Below are 19,290 nucleotides of genomic sequence, written 5' to 3' on the forward strand. Positions count from 1 at the left end.
GGCTCCGGGTGAACCTTGGAGAGGCTGCACGCAGTGGCGCGTGGCCTCTCCAAGACTGAGAAAGACTCCCAGACAAATCTGGAACAAGGTTGCGGTTGCATCTGGGAGATCTACAGGGCAGGGGAGGATTGGTGGGTCCAGCATCCACGGTAAGGCAAATCCGCGGATGCCAGATTTGTGGATAAAGAAGCCCCACCTGTACTTATAGTGAGTGTTGCGCAGTGTTAAGTATGTCTGTTTCTCCTTTAGTTTCCTATGGCATCTTTTCATGTAGTTTGCAACAGCAAATACTGTTAGAGCTGGCAAAATATTGTCTCCTACCCCATGCTGTGAGCTATGGCTGGCACTAGAACCCAGCAAACTTGGGCAGCTGCCCAAGACTAGTGAACAGCTGTGGGTATAGCCTTGCTATGAACCGGCTGTCATAGCTTCTTCCTAGGAATCCAGGGAGAAGCTTTTTTTCTTCTTTGTGAAGAACACAAAAAGGCAGATTTGTGTGAAACCCTTAGGCACTCAGACAAAATAATGGTTCCCAGAGTTCGGGGTAGGTAGGCAGGCCTAGAACCAGGGAGCCATGTCAAGCATTTAAGGGCCAAACTAGACATGAGAAATGCTTTCTTTCTAGATTGGGGTTGATGCCCGGATCCCAAAGGATCTCAGACCACAACTATGATACAAGGATATCTAAAAGAGGGATCAGAAGGCCTTGGGAATGGACCTCAACAGATGGGAAACCTTGGTCTCTGAGCATCCCGCTTGGAGGCAGGCTGTGCAGCATGGCCTCTCCCAGTTTGAAGAGTCACTCGTCCAACACACTGAGGCAAAGAAGGCAGGCCTGTAGCCAGGGAGACAGACCAGGGACAGACTACATTTGCTCTCCAAGCAAATGGAAGGGTTTGTGTGGAAGGGTTTGTGTGGAAGGGTTTGTCAGTCCCGAATCGGCCTTTTCATCCACACTAGATGCTGTTCCAGAACCACCATTCAGAGTGCGATACCAGAGTCTTCCGAGACTGAAGGATGCTAATGGTAATGTATGGGGTCCAGATTGGGACCATGGTACAGGAGTGGAGGGTGTTTACTTCTGTGTTGTTTTCCTCCTGAAAGTCCCTCCTGAAGCTGCTGAAAATCCCCTTCTGAACCTAAAGGTGCCTTTGCAGCTAAGAGCACCTTTGGGGCAACTGCCCCAGATAATAGTAAGCATCATTTTTCCAGATGAACTGACCACAAGATGGTGTTTTAAAGTGATGAGTCCCAAACTAGGCAATGCATTTAATGATAAATATATAGTGTTTTGAGTGTACAAAGTGTTGATATAATCCTTATGTCCTATAAAGCAAATACTGCTATCCCCATATTACCTTTGGAAAATTGGCTAGCCTAAGGTCATCTGCTGAGTTTATGGCTGAAGCAAGATATGAATCAGGAAAGCCCTTTTGCAGCTCAGTCTCCTGGTCACTGTGATTCACCTCAATTTCATCCTATCTTCTTTGGCCCTTGGTGTGTCATGTCCACATGGCCCAAGTCTCTTTGGAAATTTTTACACATGACACAAACTGATTTTGGCATTTCATGTGTTTGGAACTCAAACAAACTTTAAGCAACACCTGGTACATTTTTGAACGACTAGCTTTTGCTTTCTGTCCTGCATCATTAACTTTCACTATTGCTCTCTCAGTGGTCCTCCAGTGTTGTGTGAAAATGGCCTGTGAGCCTTCCATAGTCAGAACTACTGTCTGGTTTTGGCTACCAAAAAGGAATTCCCAAGTAGGAATCAAATGTCTTGCTTTACAGAACCACTGACTCTTGGATGGCAAAAGGTGGATGCATTTCAACCCAAAACCGAAGGTTTTAGAATGATCTGGTCTCCTAGAGAATTCTCCACACTTGTTCCTCTGAATTCTGTGGAAGTGTTTGACCGTATTATGGAGTATCCTTTCAGACTGCTTCCCCAAGGTAATGAAGGAGGGCAGGTTGTTGGGGTTCTGGCCTTGAACCTGAAACATCTGAAAATGAGACTCTGGCTCTCTCTGCTCTGAGATCATGGCAGTATCCGAATTTAGATCTTGAATGTCTAATAATAATAATAATAACAACTAGGTATTTATATACCACCTTTCTGGTCATCGGATTACTCCTCTGACTTTATTCAAGGTGGTTTACATAGGCAGGCATTTCTAAATCCCTCAAGGGGATTTTTACAATCATAGAGGTTCTCTCTTTCAAGAACCAACAACATTTCAGAATGGATCTTCCTGGTTTGGTCTCACTTCTGGCCTCCAGTTCTCTCATGCAGGCTGACAAGCAGCTCTATCTCTCACATGGAGGGCAGCCAAGATGCTTCTTGCTCACACCAAGAGCAGGTAGAATCACTCAGCTCGGCTTTATCAGCTGCTTCAAGGTCTTGCCATTCTCAGCCGTTCAGGGAGCTGCCGGTGTCCTCGAACTGGCGACCTTCTGATGTTATCTTCGGGCTAATGGAGGCTCTACCCTCTAGACCAGACCTCCTGCCTGAGGAGGGGGCTTGGGCTGGCGTTCATGCCTGAAGCACCAAAGAAAGTTTCTTTCCTGAAGGCCAGAAAACCAGGCTCTTGGGATTGATATCAGGCCAATCCAGAAGCTTCATATAGTAGCAGGGGCTGAGATTGCACACTGTTGTGGCAGAAGGGAATTCTGAGCACCTGCCGTCTCAGATAGCTCACTAGGCTGTAACCCAGCTTCCAGTCAATATGGTCCTGGTTCAGAGTCCCTGACAAACCGTATAATTATTTACATGATAGCCACTTTACCCAGAGTCTATGCCACTAAATGCCCCTTTGGGTCTCTTCTCAGGGAACCAACAGGAATCCTGTTGAGGCAGCTACTGAGAAAGACCATCAAAGGGGTAGCAAATTTCTCACTCTCATTTTCATTTAATTTTCTTAATTGATCTTTTGCTGGTGCCTGCTATTAAATTGCCAGAGTGATAATGTAGCTGAGCTGGATTTGAACTTTGGACAATAATTCTTTGTGTGTGTGTGAGACAGAGAGAGAATGTGTGTGTTTAGCCACACAAAGAAGTATGGATTCACCGCAGTAAATCACATACCTTTTCAGAATTTGCTGGGGGACACTCAACTATCCAGCTGACAGTGTACGATATTGTCAAGGAAAAATGCAGGCTGAGAAATGAACAAGTGAAGAGAGAAAGGTAACCATGGAAATGAGGGGAAATGTTTTAAAATGAAAATATGAATTGCAGTTATAGTTTAATAATATTGTGTAGTTCCACCAATTGGTTACATCTGAAGAAAGTTTGTTTGTTTCAAAGATAAAATCGTAAGGGCAGCAGCAAATTGGGAGAGGACAACTATTTATAATCAAAGTACTGCTATAGAAACAGACAATGATACATCACAAAAACATCTTGAGCCCCCACCGAAAGACCACGAGGGAGGGGGAAGTTGTTAGTTCCCCTGGTAGGGAATTCCTGGTAGTTGTGGCACCACTACAGAGGAGGCTCACCCCCCTGTCTCCATCCCTCTAATTCGGGATAAAGATGGCACTTGGAGCCCCCTCAGATTGTCTAAGAGAGCAGGCTACAATGTATGGGAGAAAGGTATCCTCAGATAATCTGTACCCTGACCATGAAGTGCTTTAAAGCCAATACCAGCACCTTGAATTGGGCCCAAAAACAAATACGCAACCAGTGCAATTGCTGAAGCAGTGGTCCAACAGAGTCAAACCATCTAGCTCCAGTAACCACCTGGGCCACCATATTCTGCACTAACTGTAGCTTCCAAAACATCTTCAAAGGCAGTCCCATATAGAGTGCATTACAGTAATCAAGTCCTGAAGTCAGTAAGGCTTAGACCACTGTGGTCAAGTTCAGTTGACTCAAGTATGGCCACAGCTGGTGCACCAGCTGAAACTCGGCAAATGCACTCCTCGCCACTGCTGCTACTTGACTCCTCAGGGAGAGCTGTGACTCCAGAAGCACTCCCAAACTGCACACCCAGTCCTGCAGGGGGATTGCAACCCCATTCAGAGTGGGCACTGAATGGCACAGTACCTGCCTCAAGGATTTCCTGAGCAGGTGGATCTCTGTCTTTTCTGGATTCAATCTCAATTTATTGGCCCTCATCCAGACCCCAGCCGCCTCCAGTCAGTGTTCCAGGACTTCCATGGTCTCCCTGGAACAAGATGACAAGGAGAGATATGGTTGGATGTCATCTGCATACTGGTGACACCTCACGCCAAATCCATGAATAATCTCCTCCAGCAGTTTCATGTAGATGTTAAAAAGCCTGGGGGACAAAATAGAGCCCAGTGGCACCCCACACTGTAAAGGCCAGGTCACCAAGCAGGTGTCTCCCAGCATCCTCATCTGGATCTGTCTGTCAAAAAGACTTAAGGCCAAATCCTATACAACTTTCCAGTGCTGATGCAACTATAATGCAGCCCTGTGGTGAAGGAACAAATGTTGACTGATTGAAAGGCCTCCGTGATTGCCCTCCCACAGCAGGATGCAGCATGTGCCCCACTGGCACAGCTGCATCAACTCTAGAAAATTGGATAGGATTGGGCCCTTAGTCTGATCAACATTAGTGGGACATAAGTTACAGCACAATCCTATGCATATCTACTCAAAAGTAAGTCTCATTTCATTCCTGAAGCTTAAAGTTCCAGGAAAATGCAAATTGGATTGCTTCCTTAGAAACTGCTCACTTGTCTCATTGATTTCAGTAGTGCTTAGCCAGAATTACCTTTCTTTGGATACAATTCAACATGCGTGGCTTTTTACAAAGTACAAGATGGCAGTCTTACTCTAAGGAGCTTACAATTTGAGCATTGACTTAGAGAAGACAACAGAAGAAAGATGGAGGCAGGCCGAAATGATAGATGTACTTTTATTTCAGTAACATGAAGCTTGTTTTGGTTTGGTTTTGTACCAGCCTATTCTCAGGGAGGATAATGTGTCTACGAGAGTTGGGGACTTTTTCGTGGTGGCACCCAGGTTATGAAATAGCATCCATAAGGATGTTTGCTTGGTCCTACTCTTTTCCTTCCATTTTGGCACAGGTGACACTGTTCAGTGAAAGATCTTTCTGGGATAGGTAGCTTTGAGGGCCCTTCTGTTGCTGTTACACATCAGTGAATTAGTTCATTGGTGTTTTTAATCTGATATTTGGTTACTTCCAAACATGTTTATATTTCTGTGGCTGCCTTGTAAAATTGTATAGTGGAAAGGTGCGATACCAATGTTTAAAAGATATTACATTAAATAGGTTTTGAGAGTTGAAGAAGGGTAAGGGAGGTGGTATTTTCCATGGTGCTCACACATGTTTATTTTGCTGCACTATTGCCTCTAGCCTGGCGAAACGTGCAAAACTTATTTTTTTGAGACAAAGTGTACACACCACAAGCTACAATCCTCTGTTGAAAGCCCCTGAAAAAAAGACTATTGTTTGTTTCCATCCTAAGATTCTTCAGGATTTTCTCCCCAGTGTTCTGCTGAAACTGTCTGTTGCCGTGCATTGTTATATTTATTACTCATCTTAGAATTTATGGGGCCTCTCTTGATATATTTCTGATCTAACTAGCTAAATAGCACACAACTGACACATGCAACTCTCTCGTGACCAATTTCTCTTCTGTCATTTATGTATTTCATTTGGCCAATTTATTTGCAGATTTACAGTCCCCTGACTTTCACAGTTAGAAAATTAACACCAAAATCAATACTGCGTATAAATGTATTATGATTCTACTGTAAATTATTTTGCAATACATTGCCTGGCAGAGACTCTGCATTAAAGGGGCGTTGTACATAAATGGAAATATTAAGCATAGGGAACGCATAAAAATCAGCTCATTCTCCAGAATGCAGCAGCCCTGGAGTAGTTAGCCGAGTTATGTTTTTACGTAGCATATGGGGAAACTGCGCAGCTTGGGAGTTTCGAATGCTAAGTCGGCAGCTGTGCTAGATTTTTTTCAGTGTCAGCCTGGCGTCTGTGAGCAAAACAGATTGGCAGGAGGAAATTGTCACTGCAGCACCACATGCTGTAAATGGATAAATTGGTAAAGTTTATCAAGGGAGAAATTAGCAGGTTTCTATCTCTAAGGTCTGAACTAAAAACCAAGTTTCCATACCTGGGAAGGGGCCACATTACACTGAGATAGCACATGCCTTTTATGCAGAAAGCCTGATGTTCGCTCTCCCCATCTTCAGTTAAAGGATCTCATGTAGCAGGCTGAGAATGACCCTAGGATTGTCAAACATAAGACCCTTGGGCCAGATGCAAACTGCAGAAGCTCTTCATCTGGCCCCTGTGATAATTGGGCCTTTCCAGCACCACCGTTAGCTGCTCTCAGCTGCTGAGCTGCAAAGTGACCGCACCATAGAAGTGGCACTGGTGAAAGGACAGCCATGTGATAATTGGGCTCTCCCAAATCATATATATATGATCAAGATTTGCATATTTTCCCTTCTGTCATTTGCAGCTAACAAGTTCATAAGTTTCATTGGAAGGGCTGATGCTGAAGCTGAAGCTTAAATACTTTGGTCATTTCATGAGAAGGGAGGACTCTTTTGAAAAGGCCCTGATGAAAAAATTGAAGGCAAAAGGAGAAGGGGGCAGCAGAGGATGAGATGGTTAGATGGTTAGATAGTGTCATGGAGGCAATGAACATGAATTTGGACAAACTCTGGAAGTTAGTGTAAGACAGGGGGGCCTAGCATGCTGTGGTCCATGGGGTTACGAAGAGTTGGACATGACTTAACGACTGAACAACAACAATTTCTAAGTGAGAAAAAAGTGTTTAATTCTGGTCATCACTTGCCTTATGACAACACTTCCTGCTTAATGCACCCAGCAGGCACCATGAATGCTATTCATCCGATTGTATGAAATTAGCTTGACAGCCCTGGTCTAGACTCTAGAGCAACCATTTCCAGCCACTGTGCCATGGCACACTGGTGTGCCGCAAATGGTCCCCAGGTGTGCCGTGGGAATTTGGGAGAGGGTCATTTATCAATAGGACCATTGGGGGATGTGAGCCCCCATTGACAGCACAGTGTGCCTTGTCAATTGTCAAAAAGCTGATGGTGTGCCTTGACTATTTTAGTGCCTTGCCAGTATGCCATGAGATGAAAAAGGTTGAAAATTACTGCCCTAGAGGAGCTAGTGCTCTGGCCCACTGTAGAGCATCCTCAAATGTATGCAGGGATAGTGTGACTTGGAAAGCCATATGATGCTGTCTTAGGTCCACTGCTTCTCCACTACAATAAAAGCCCGAACTCTTACCATGCTCCTTGCACTCTGCTATGAAACCCAGAAGTTCAGGATTTCTGGTCTCACGTACAGGCACAACACAAATGCTGTCTGGCTCAGGTCCCAATCCTGTCCAGTTTTCCAGTGTCGGTGCAGCTGTGCCAGTGGGGTGTACACTGCATCCAGTGGTGGAGAGGCAGTCACTGAGGCCTCCTCAAGATAAGGGACCGTGTGGTCCCTTATTTTGGGGCTGCGTTGCGGCTGCACCGGTGCTGGAAAGTTGGATAGGATTGGGCCCTTAGTCTTTTCAAAGTTTGTGAGAGATCATGCAGCTAAGGCTTCCTCTGCCTTGTTCCTTCATTGGCTTCCTTACTTATTCTGCTGTAGCAATCTGGAATCCGGTTTTGCCCCATGGAAAGTGGGTGAAGATAGTGAGTATAAAGATTGATAGAGGGGCAGGGCAGAAGGCAGAGCTCCTGCAGCTCAAAAACGTTTTAAAGGTGTGTCCGGGTTGCAACTATTGAAAAAATTATTTTCAAGCCACAAAGTAAATTCTTCCTTCGAAACATCTAACCACAGTTGCATTTCCTGTGCTTGTTTAGATTAACCAAGTTTCAAGAACTCTCTTTCCTCTATGCTCCCTGGGTTCCTCACAATCCCAGTTTTGTACTACCAAAACCTCCAAGGGTAAACCAGCCATTCGACCTTTATATAGATGCACTTCATTACATACCAGATAATGCAACAATAACAAAGGTAAACTTTAGAACAGTGGTGGGCAGACTTTATACTTGCAGGTTCTACTTTATTTTTACCCTAAGGTCCACCAAGGAATACAGGTGCAAAGTAGTGGTGGGGATGAGGCCAGATGTCAGTTGGTGACCGGGGGGGGGGGGGAAAGAGCCAATTTTGAATATTTCTGTGGCTTCTGACTTCACCTGACATCATTATTGGTTTTCAGTATTATGTAGCTACCAGGGCGGCCTGAGATTTTGCAGGAGCTTTGTATACAGCTAAGAGAGGCTAGTTATAAGTGGTCTGTTCTGCCTGATGCTCTTTGCACCAGTCAACTGGAAGGGATATGGGTTGCAAGGCCCAGACCATGAAAGGGTTCTTATACATTTGCCACTTATGCACAAACAGGGAAATTCTGATGCATGTATTTTCTTTGTTTAAAACTTAAGGTAATTAAATATTAGTAGAAAATTTTACTAGTAACTTCCGGGGGAAAATATAACCAATTGAAGTTCTGCTTTTCAGAAACCCCCTCAATATTTGAATTAGGATACAGGAAAGCATGAAACAATGAGAAATACATAGTGGACTAGTAAGGAATACAGGCATGTGCCGCTTAACAACTGTTCACTTAACGATGGACCGCATATATGACCGTGGTCAAAGCACAGTAAAGATCCTCTTAACGATGCAATCCTGTCTCCCATAGCCTGAAGCAGAGTGTCTGTTTACACAACAAAGAGGCTCTTAATGCAAAGAAGAGGCAAGCTATCTCTAGTAGCCTGTGCAGCCAGTTTATGTCTGGCAGGGAGTGTCTCTTTACACAACAAAGGCAATAGATTGGACTGAATGTTCACTTAATGACCTAATCGCATAACAATGGGAATTGGAGAATGTATCCCTGTCATTAAGTGGCGCACACCTGTATTGAATAATGCTGACTGCCCCCATACTTCAAGATGGGGCAGAAAGGGGTGTGTGTGTGTGTGTACTGTGATATAACTAAATCATTTTCCATCGTTAGGTAACAGGCCAATTCAGCAATTCTGAATTAAGCCATTTGCACGGTATCATAGCATTCCCTGACCTCAAGAGTTCAGCTCGAAATCCTGAATTCCACTACCGAGCGGAAATAAGCAGAGGTGTTTCCGAGAGAATGAACAGCAGTACCTGGCTCTTGCTTCAAATTCACACTGTAGATGCAGATTCTGGACACATCATCCTACTAGGTAATGGGAACTAGAAGGTGTTTTCCCATTACTAAAAGGTAATGGGAACTTGGAGGTGTATTTATTTAAAATATTTATATCCTAACTTCCCTTTTTCAATTGGGAGGCACCCAGAGTATAAAGAAAGTATAAAAACAGTGATACAAAAACGATAGAAAACAACAAAATTTTAAAAAAAATTACAACTGCTGCAATCCAGAGAGCGATAAAACACATTAGCAAGGCAAAATAAATCAAATAGACAACAGAAAAGAAAAATCAGACCTCAAAAGTTAAAGAAAATAGATTTTCAGTTGCCATAAAAAAAAAAAATTGGCCAGTACCCTATCTGTTACCATCCATGACTGGACCTCTTGCTACTCTAAGGCAGAGTTACACTGACCCACATCCACAGAAGACTCCTCTGCAGCAGAATTGTACCCAGAGACATTTGGGGTTTGAGCATGACAGTGACTTCTGTCTGACCTGGAGGCCTAACCTGTAGCTAAATGTGCAAAGATTTGGACCGTTGGGGATGTGGTGGGGGAATAATATTGGCCTTGAGATGTGATCTTTTTGGTGTTTAAGCTCACAAAGCCATAATCTGGAGATGTTACAGAGCAGAAACTGACACCAGTAACCAGTTGCTTTAATGGTGTACATAGGAAGCTGCTTTATACCAAGTGAAACCAGAGGTCCTTCTAGATTGGTAGTATCTACATTCACTGGCAGTGACTCCCAGAGTTTCGGGCCAGAGTCTTTCCTGGCTGGAAATGCTACCAGCTTTCCTTCCTGGAGATATTTCCGGGGATTGAACAAGATCTGCGTGCAACACAGATCTACTGAAATACAGCCCCTCCATATACTGTAAAAATAATACTTCTATTTGCACAAACAAATTAAAAAACAACTGCTAGGAAGCATGCTGTCAAATTTCTGGTGTGGTATATAATGTCTTTTTTTGGCAGTAGATAAAGCCCTTTTTATTTTCTTAAGCCTTTTAACCTGTGTGGTGTTTTATCCTGCTTCTGGCTTTTAAATCCTCTCTTTTTTTCTGCGGACGTTTTCAACATTGCTGCTTCAATATTTTATTGTTTGATTATAATATATGGGAAAACACTCTGGAAATAAACATACCAAAGAGGAGGACACAAGTTAACAAATTCTACAACAAAACAATCCTTTCATACTGTATTTTTTGATGGTGGTACCCCTGTGGTGGAAGTCCCTGTCCAAAGAGGTCCAACAAATTTGGTTACAAACTCAGGGAACATGTTTTTTTCCCCCCAGAAGATATTTTTGAAGTCCACTTGGGCTGCATATGTTTTTCTGCTTGCAGGAAGTGAGAATATTAACATGCTTCTAGCTTGAGTCATTAACAAACTACAACAAGCATGGATCATGGCATCTCGTTCTACATCAGGATTAGGAGCAACTGGTAAAAGATGCAGGGTGGCCATCTTGGAAAAGGGCAAATGGGCATCAGTACAAGTACTATAGCCAAATACCAAAATAACTTGGGTAAAATTTTACCGTAACTTTAAGATAACTGTCCATACTTTACCTGCGCATATTTATCCATAACTTTCTTCTTCAGTTGCTATTTCTACTTTTCTTCTGTCTGGGAGGCAAAAGATCACATTATGCATGGAGGCCATCATGTTTAATACCTTTAATCTCAAAAGAGAAGTTGCAAGCTTGGCAAGCATGCTAGAAGCTCAAAAAACATATGCACCTGTTGTGTACTGAAAGAGATTTACATACACCTGTTGAGTACTATGGGCGCACCTAGCTGAAAAAAACATATGCAACTTTCAATTCCTTTGGCACCTTTTAGTATTTGTTGGATTATATCTGTTTTCCTTACTTACATGGTTTTCTGTTCATTTTATTGTTTGTGGAATTCATAAGCTGCTTTGAGATCTCCAAAAAGCAAGGTAATAAGTATTGGTTCAGATCTCTGAAAGTTCCTTCTTCCAGATGGAGTCTTCCTCCAATGAAAAGAGTCCTGTTGAAGAAAAGAAACCTATGGATTCAACTTGTAAATTTTCCCCTTTGTTGGTGATTGTAGGAAGCTGTATGATACATGTCTTTAATGCTGAAGGGGAACTTAATGTGGGAGGATTTCAGCTGAAACTAAGAGCTGGTCTGTCAGAAGATGGACCTGCATCTCTAACCCCGTCTTCTCTGAATTACTGTCCCTTCATTCCTTGCTGCACTCTTCTGATTCGACTCCTACCTCATGCTCAGGCAAGTCTATTTGTTAACATTCTGTCACAATTGTGAATACAGTCAAACCACAGTTTACTTCCATGAATTCAACTACAGGCTCTCAGCAAACAAACAAACAAAAAACCCAAGAAAAACAATTCAGGTTTTCATTCCACTTACTAAATATATGCTCTGAAGTGAGTTTGAGTTTGGAGAATGAAGCTGCTGTTCCTTCAATCAGTCTCAATTTCCAATTGCTTCTTACAGTTTGTAAAGAGCCTGGCCTCTGTGGGCTTCAGAATGGCCAAAAAGGCAAAGCAAACAAACAAAAAATGCTACTTCTGGTTTCTGGAGGGAAACCAGAATTGACATTTTTAATGCCTTATAAGGCATTAGGAGGACCAGAGAAGCCCTCCGGGATGACCAGAGAAGGCCCTCTGGAGGCAACTGGAGCTCCAGCCCACTTCAGAGGGTTTAAAGGGCTGGAAACTGTGGATTTGTTTATCTGCGGTTTTTGGTATCCACGGGATGTCCAAGAATGGATCCCTCGTGGATACCAGTGCCCCACCTGTATTTGATTCTGACTACTCTATTAATGGACAATGCTGTGTTCTCTGTCTCTCTCATCCCCCCCTCCGCTTCCCTCTAGGTTCCAGTGCCTACCCCAGACTACTTGACAGGATATTATTTCACTGATGGAGCAAAACCAAATAATTCAGAGCTAAAAATAATTTCAAGTTTTCAGAAAGACAACAGCTACCCAAAATTTGTGCAGGACATGGCAGTGCAGTTAATTAACAAGGAGCAAAGCAGAGGTATAAAGATGGTTTGCGGGCTTAATCCTCTTCTTCCTTTTACTTCTCCTCCTCTTCCACCTTTTACTTCTTTATATCACAAAGGACCAAGCTAGGCACAATCCTGGAAGATTCATGATCAGAATTCCCACATTATAAAACAATGTTAATAGGTGGTCAGGGATGGAGGGTTTCAGATCATCATCATGGCAGTGGGGAGGGGGGTGTTAACCTTTTCTGATCTGGATTGCTGCATCTCCTTGGAGCTTCTGTACTGTTTCTCCCTGGGTGGAAAATAGCAATGCAAGGGCAAATTGAATTAGAGCAGGGGAAGATTAACCTCCCTCTTGCACTGCAGCCCCTGTCTGAAACTTCCCCCAATGGCTAGTATTTGGATTTCCTTTCTGAATGTAGGGGACCTGATCATGAACTTCCTGATTTTATGTATAGTTCATAGGGTGAAGATGCATCTGTCTGAGATGATTCTTGCATATGAATGCAAGTAGTTGTCCCCCAAATTAACAGAGAGCTGTTAGATATATTGCACAGAATGAGACATCGGAAACTTGCTTACTTTCACTGCAGTTGTGGGTATGTTCCTTGTATGTGGGAAAATAGCACCTCGGGGAGAAGACTACACCCAGCCTTTCTCTGATGTGCTTGGTTAGTATGTGCATTAAAACTTTTTAGCATATATTTAACATTGCAAATGCCAGTTAAACATTTAAGTTGTCTCATGCATTTGGAAAGGCAGCATATAAATTAATAAATTGAATAAAAGTAGTTGATTAGCAGAGCCAAATTAATGTTGTTGGGGATTCTGGAATAGTAATGTTTTTAAGAGACAGTCTTTAATGAGAGTTGGTACAGCTAAGCCATTGAGAAATAAGAAGTGGGGAAGTCCTTGGTTTGAATGTTGCTTCTATCATCAACTCATTCACAGCCATAGGTAAGCCCTTTTTTCTTTTCAGTTCCATCCCCTTGTCTGGAATATGGAGATATTAATGCTGGCCTACCTTACAAGTTTGTCGTAAGAATTTACAACACATGTGAAGTACTTTGGACTCTTGAAAAAATTAAATGCCAAAGATTACTATTATTCATGTGGTTATAACTGAGTAACACTTAATGCATGCAAGTGTGTTAGATCATATTTCTAAGCATCACGAAGTGGTGCTATTTTTTTTTTAAATTCTTCTTTAATTCTTCGATGCACACAGTTCCACCTGATCAGCTGGAAACTTGGTGTGTAGAAAAGTTAGATGAGAGAAATTTGTTGCCACAGCACTTTCCAAAATGCATCAACCTATATCACACGGTCCATTACCGTTTGGAAGCTGGCCTCTGTGTCCGAATCAAGCAAGCATTTGGGCTTAAAGGTAGGTACAAATGCTGAAAGAGGACAATTTGTGTTTTTCAAAATATACTGGGCAATACAGGTTGAGTCTTGGTATTCAGGGTTTTGTTCCCAGAACTCACTTGGATGGCAAAAATTGCATTAAAGCAAATCCATTTAAAAGATAATGTCTGTTGGCTAGGTGATTTAAAATCAACCTTGCTGACCTTTGTGATGTAGGAAAGAGGCATTAGGCAGACAATCCATCAATCAGACTCTCTCCAGGTGCTTTGAAAGGCTTCACTCCGAGCCAGCGACCCCTCCCTTCACCCAGGGCGCAGTGCTGGGGAAGAATGCTAAGTGATTATCAAACAGTCGCCCTCACGCTGAGAGCGGTTGCGTCGGGCCAGTGTGGACTCCAACAACTCTCTGGAGGACCAGACACACATTGGAGACTGAGGGCTCCCTGAGGGCCGCATTGAGAAGCCTCGAGGGCCGCATGTGGCCCCAGGGCCGGGGTTTGGGCACCCCTGATCTAGACCAAGGGTGCCCAAAGCCCGGCCCTGGGGCCACTTGCGGCCCTCGAGGACTCCCAATCTGGCCCTCAGGGAGCCCCCAGTCTCCAATGAGTCTGTGGCCCTCCAGAGACTTGCTGGAGCCTGTGCTGGCCTGATGCAATTGCTCTCAGTGTAACAGCCAACTGTTTGACCTCTCACGTGAGCTGTGGGATGAGGGCTCCCTCCACTGCTTGCTGTTTCACGTCTGTGATGCAGCAGCGGCAACACAGGAAAGGCTGGCCTTGCTTCATGCAAGGCCTTTTATAGGCCTTGAGCTATTACAAGACCTTCATTCATTCATATAAGTTCCATCTCTAATATATTCATTTATGTAAATTTATTCAAAATTGAAATGTAAATTTTTTCCCCAGCCCTTGACACAGTGTGGCCCTCCTGTCAAAAAGTTTGGACACCCTTGATCTAGACAATACTCGCGTCTCCCTGTTCATCCAAATGTCTCTGCAGACACTCTTGTTCATATCCTGCCTTCTTGCAGAACTAGCAAGTTTACTTGAAGCGATTAGGTTTACAACACCCTCCCCGATTGCCTTTCATAGCTACCATTCTTTTCTGGTTAGTGGGAAAGATCCAATCTCTCCTTCAGCCCTTCTCTTTCTTTTAAACCTATAACAATGGATTAGAGCAGCTTTTGTTCATAAGCAGCCCTGTATCACCCAGACCATGCTGCAAAGTCCTGGGCCTCACAAATTATTAATAATTATTATAATTTTATTCATACATGATTATTAAACAATATTAATGCCTTCCATGGGCGTATCCCAATCCAATTGCTTTTCCTCCACAGAAACTAGAACTAGGTGGAACTAGACAAGTACTTCTGGTTGAATCTGTGGACATTCCTTCTAAATATGTACCGTTTATCTTAATTTGTGTGTATATCTGTTTTTTAGCTGATGGTTTTTATGTGAATGTGCTGACCAGAATCTTGAAAGGGGCTGCGAGCACGCAGTTGCCTGAGCTGCCTCAGTCCTGGGGAGGAGAAGAGAAATTCCTAGTACAGCAACTTGATTTTTCCAGCCTACAGAGATCACCAAGGTGGACTGATCCATCTGTGGTATGTAATAGCTGAGCTGCCTCTTTGCATTCACTATGTCCCACTGACTCCTAGGTGAGGCAGGGTGGAGCAGTTATTTTTCCTGCAGGTGAACAACCTGTTGGAAGAAACAGCTATTGATTCATCCTTTTACGTATAAGGAAATACATAAAGAGTCTTGTAGCACCTTCAAGACAAACCTTCAAGACAAATTTTTTTGCAGAGTGGGCTGTCATAGTGTGGGCTGGCAATAGCACAAAACTTCCTCCTGCACCAGACTCTTAAGCACTGTTTCTTACCTTGCCACCTATGCTTTGGCTCCCTCTGCCTTGAACTCAGTGTCTCTGGAAATTACCTGATTATGATATCTTTTCCTGGAACCTGGCTCCTTCTTACTCCTTCCATTAGCCTCGCCTCCCTTGCTTTCTGCTCTGCTGCTGCTTTTTGAGTGACCTAAAAAAGCACCCACATCTTCTGCTTCTAGCCATCATGGCCCATTAGGTATCACCATCCCAGTGGGGTATCTAATGATCACGTAGCCCAATACGAGCTCAAAATGATGTCTTGGAGGTGATGTCACAACCAGAAGTGATGTCATGCCTGGGCTTTTAAAAAGTGAAAATTGGGGGGAAACCAGCCTTCCCCCCCCCCCAGCAGCTTGCAACCACTTGCTCTGTCACCACCCCTAGCCAGTAGCATAGCCAAGGCATCTGCTGCCTGGGGTCAAAGAAGATTTTGTACCCCCCCATGACAAAATCAAATTGAATTAATTAGGGAAACAAATGAAAAGTGTACCCCTTATTGGTTAGACTGTGCTGTGGTGAAGAGGAACGGTTATTCTCTCCCTGCTAAATATAAGAGAAGCACCACATTAAAAAATGCCTTTTTACCCAGTTAGCAGGGGTAACTATATTATGATACATGGAAATGAGAGCTTACTCATATTAACACCTTATTGGTTCCATGCTGTATCAAATAACATCTCATTAATTCTCAGAGCCATCAGTCTCATAGGTCAATTTTGAGTTAAGGTAATTCACTTTTTGTTTCATAAGGCTGGTTAATTGGCCATAACCTTTGATAGAATACAGATATTCCGATGCGGTTTGTTTAACTATTAAATTACCTTTCCAACGATATATAACGTGATGGTGTTATTCGTATATACCAATTTTGGTACATTTTGGACACTAGTGTCAAGCTCAGCTTGTTGCCCCCCTAAAGCTTGTTACCCAGTGCAATTGCTATCTCCTGCACCTCTTTAGCTATGCCACTGTACCATCCTGGTCATTCTATAGCCTGCCTGCCACAGAGGCTGCTATTTTACAGGAGTTCCTTTGTTACAGTTCCTGTGACAAAGGAACTCCTTCCAGTTTCTCCAGAAATTTTCTCACAGGATCAAAACCCCTTCGTTTGCAAAATGAGCATTTACTGAGATCAGCGTTCTCGATGCATTGCACAGTTCCTGCTATTTATGATACTCCTGAAACATCCAAACATCTGTTGTGTGCAGAAATGAAATCTCCATTAAGTGCTGAGAATTGCTCCCTTCAATGAAGGAGAGTCAAATTGCCCATCAGTTGCCTGCACAAGATTTAGAAAAGAAGTAATGATTTCAAGAACTGGTTTAAAAATGTCTCTTTGTAAATTTGGTTATGAAAGAATGCATTATATCAAAGCCTCCTCCCCCTTTGCAATTCTAGCCATAATTTTTACTAGACATCCTTGTTGGTACGTGGATACTCCATGCCAGTTTAGTGAGGTAATTTTCCATGACTGAGAAGCTTTTAAGAATATTTTAAAATTATTATTTCTGTTGTTGTGTGGTTTATTTTCCCTGTACAAGATGTGCCTTAGTAGCTAATGGTGGTGCTTAGAATTTGGATGAAGGTAGGCATAATTTTTTTAGAGTAGAGGGACTGGTTTGGACACAGTATCATCATGTTCATTCCAAACATATCTACTTTTTTCCAGATACTAGCTCTGAAGAGGAAAAAATAGCTTTTTCAGCACAAGCCAGTTATAGGGGGTGTTCATTGTCTGATGCTTACAACGTCACCAACAAACATTTCCCTCACCTCCAAATCCTCAGAGTGGTTTTGTGTTTTAAAAATATGTTTGCAGGGCTTTATTTTTAAAATAAAGGATGAATGTATAAATAATATGCGTCATTTTTTTTTAATGTCTGCCTAAAATGTGGAGCAGGCAGCACTAACAGGTTTTTCAGTGTTCACTTAACTGGTGTCAAACACATGCAAGGCCGGGATTACACTGTGGTTAAAGGACTTGATGCAAACAAGTTTAAATGTTAAAATGTCTTTTGAGAAATAAGAAACTGGTTAAATATTTTCCCTGATTTATTTAAAATGGGGAAAAAAAATCAGAATCTTGAATTGTTACATTTCTGAATGTCTCCTGGCTTCCCTCCTTTTCATGTCAACGTATGCAGCCTTGCAAATGGTCCTTGGAATTAGTGCCAAATTCCTTGCTTTTGTAACGGTATAGATATGTAATGTGTCTTGTTGTAGGTTCTGCATCCTTATCTTGATGATAACAGTGTACTTCTAGTTCAAATATATGGCCTGGATGTTATTTATACTCCTGATCCGAGTGGGCAGAGGCCGGGAACAATAGTGCCACGTTCTGGTGGGGTCCTAGAGCTCAATGCACAATCGCAACTAGGATGGTCGACTCTTCCTCTCTTTGACAGGTAACTTTAAAAATAAATGCCACTATGTATGTATACGTGGCCCATAGTATACATCAAGCTAAGTATTGAGGTTACAATCCTAACCCCTTATGTCAGTACTGTCCGGTACTGACATAAGGGCAGTGTAGCTCTGAGGAAAGGGAACAAACATTCCCTTACTTTGAGGAGGCCTCCATGAGTGACACCCAACTGCAGGATGCAGCACATGTCCCATTGGCACTGCTATGCCAGTGCTGGAAAGCACTGACATAAGTGGTTAGGATTGTGCCCTTATTTATTTATTTAAAAGATTTACATCCCACCTTTCCTTTTAGACTAGGTTGTTGAAAGAGTAACACATTTACTGATAAGGTTTTGTCAAACTAGGCTGGGACTGTGGGTAGCTACATCCACAACCAGTCTCTGATACTCTGAAGTGAGAGACCTGAACTGGAAGCCAGAGCCTGCAGGACTGGAAGCAGAATACACTGCCCTGTTGATGGGACAAAACAAAGAAGGCTACACTTCCTGGAATTTATAGTAGGCCTAGCCAATCCAGGGGTTCTACTGTATATTATGTGCCATTTACAGGGGCTGATGTTGCATACCTTTCTGTATCTGAAAAGTCTCTGAAGCCTGAGTCTACATGGCCCATGGTATCCATCAAGCTAAGTATTTATTTATTTTAAAGATTTATGTCCCACCTTTCCTATGTTGGAGCTAATATATAAAGCATTAAATAAAATCAAAGGGCAACAATAAATTGGAGGAAGGCAACGATGTATAATCAAAGCACACAGGGCACAGATAACACCACCACATAATCCCAAAAGCAAGACAAAGCAAAAAGGTTTTGAGCTCTTGACAAAAGACCATGACAGATGGGGAATTTCTTAGTTCCCCTGGTAGATAATTCCATAGTTATGGCACCCCTACAGAGAAGGCTTGCCTCAGTGCCACAATTCCTTTGGGATTTATTTATTTTAGTTATTTATAAAGGATAAAGGCAGTACTTCAAGGAGAGCTCCCTCAAATGACCTAAGAGAGTGCTCATCTCAGATAATTTGGACCCAAACCATGAAGGGCTTTAAAGTACCAGAGCCTGTAGCTTCTTGATGAAACTCTGGGGTCTCTGGGAGGACCCATATTGCACTATTAAATTAAAATATATAGTACTGTGACTTTTGACCCAAAGGTGTTACTTATGTCTTTAAGAGTCACCACCCCTGTAGAAACTCTTGTTCCACCCCTCTAGTAATTGAGGGGAATAAGGAGGGATCCCAGCAGGGGGATAGAGAGGCTGGTTTGCTGCAAGCGCTACAGCTATGCAGGCTCACAGGCCTTCCCTGGCCTCAGAACACATCTCAGACATGACTGGAAAACACAGACGCAAATTGGAAGTGGCTTCTGGTCATGTCCTGGTGGCCTTCTGAGCAGCCCACTTCATGGGTCTTCC

General features: G+C 42.9%; 1 protein-coding gene across 1 annotated transcript in view; it reads left to right on the forward strand.

Annotated features, from left to right (window-relative positions):
• Nucleotides 1-19,290, forward strand: part of LOC136659331 (uncharacterized) — a 66,007-nt gene that overhangs the window by 30,501 nt on the left and 16,216 nt on the right. The window contains exons 16-24 of the mRNA XM_066636467.1: nt 1,792-1,953; nt 3,094-3,187; nt 7,853-8,006; nt 9,010-9,214; nt 11,265-11,443; nt 12,054-12,219; nt 13,419-13,577; nt 15,003-15,166; nt 17,674-17,855. Of these exons, the coding sequence (XP_066492564.1) occupies nt 1,792-1,953; nt 3,094-3,187; nt 7,853-8,006; nt 9,010-9,214; nt 11,265-11,443; nt 12,054-12,219; nt 13,419-13,577; nt 15,003-15,166; nt 17,674-17,855 (1,465 nt within the window). The remainder of the gene's footprint in view (nt 1-1,791; nt 1,954-3,093; nt 3,188-7,852; nt 8,007-9,009; nt 9,215-11,264; nt 11,444-12,053; nt 12,220-13,418; nt 13,578-15,002; nt 15,167-17,673; nt 17,856-19,290) is intronic.

Source organism: Tiliqua scincoides, chromosome 8 (genome assembly GCF_035046505.1).
Source record: "Tiliqua scincoides isolate rTilSci1 chromosome 8, rTilSci1.hap2, whole genome shotgun sequence".
In the NCBI taxonomy this organism is placed as follows: Eukaryota; Metazoa; Chordata; class Lepidosauria; order Squamata; family Scincidae; genus Tiliqua; species Tiliqua scincoides.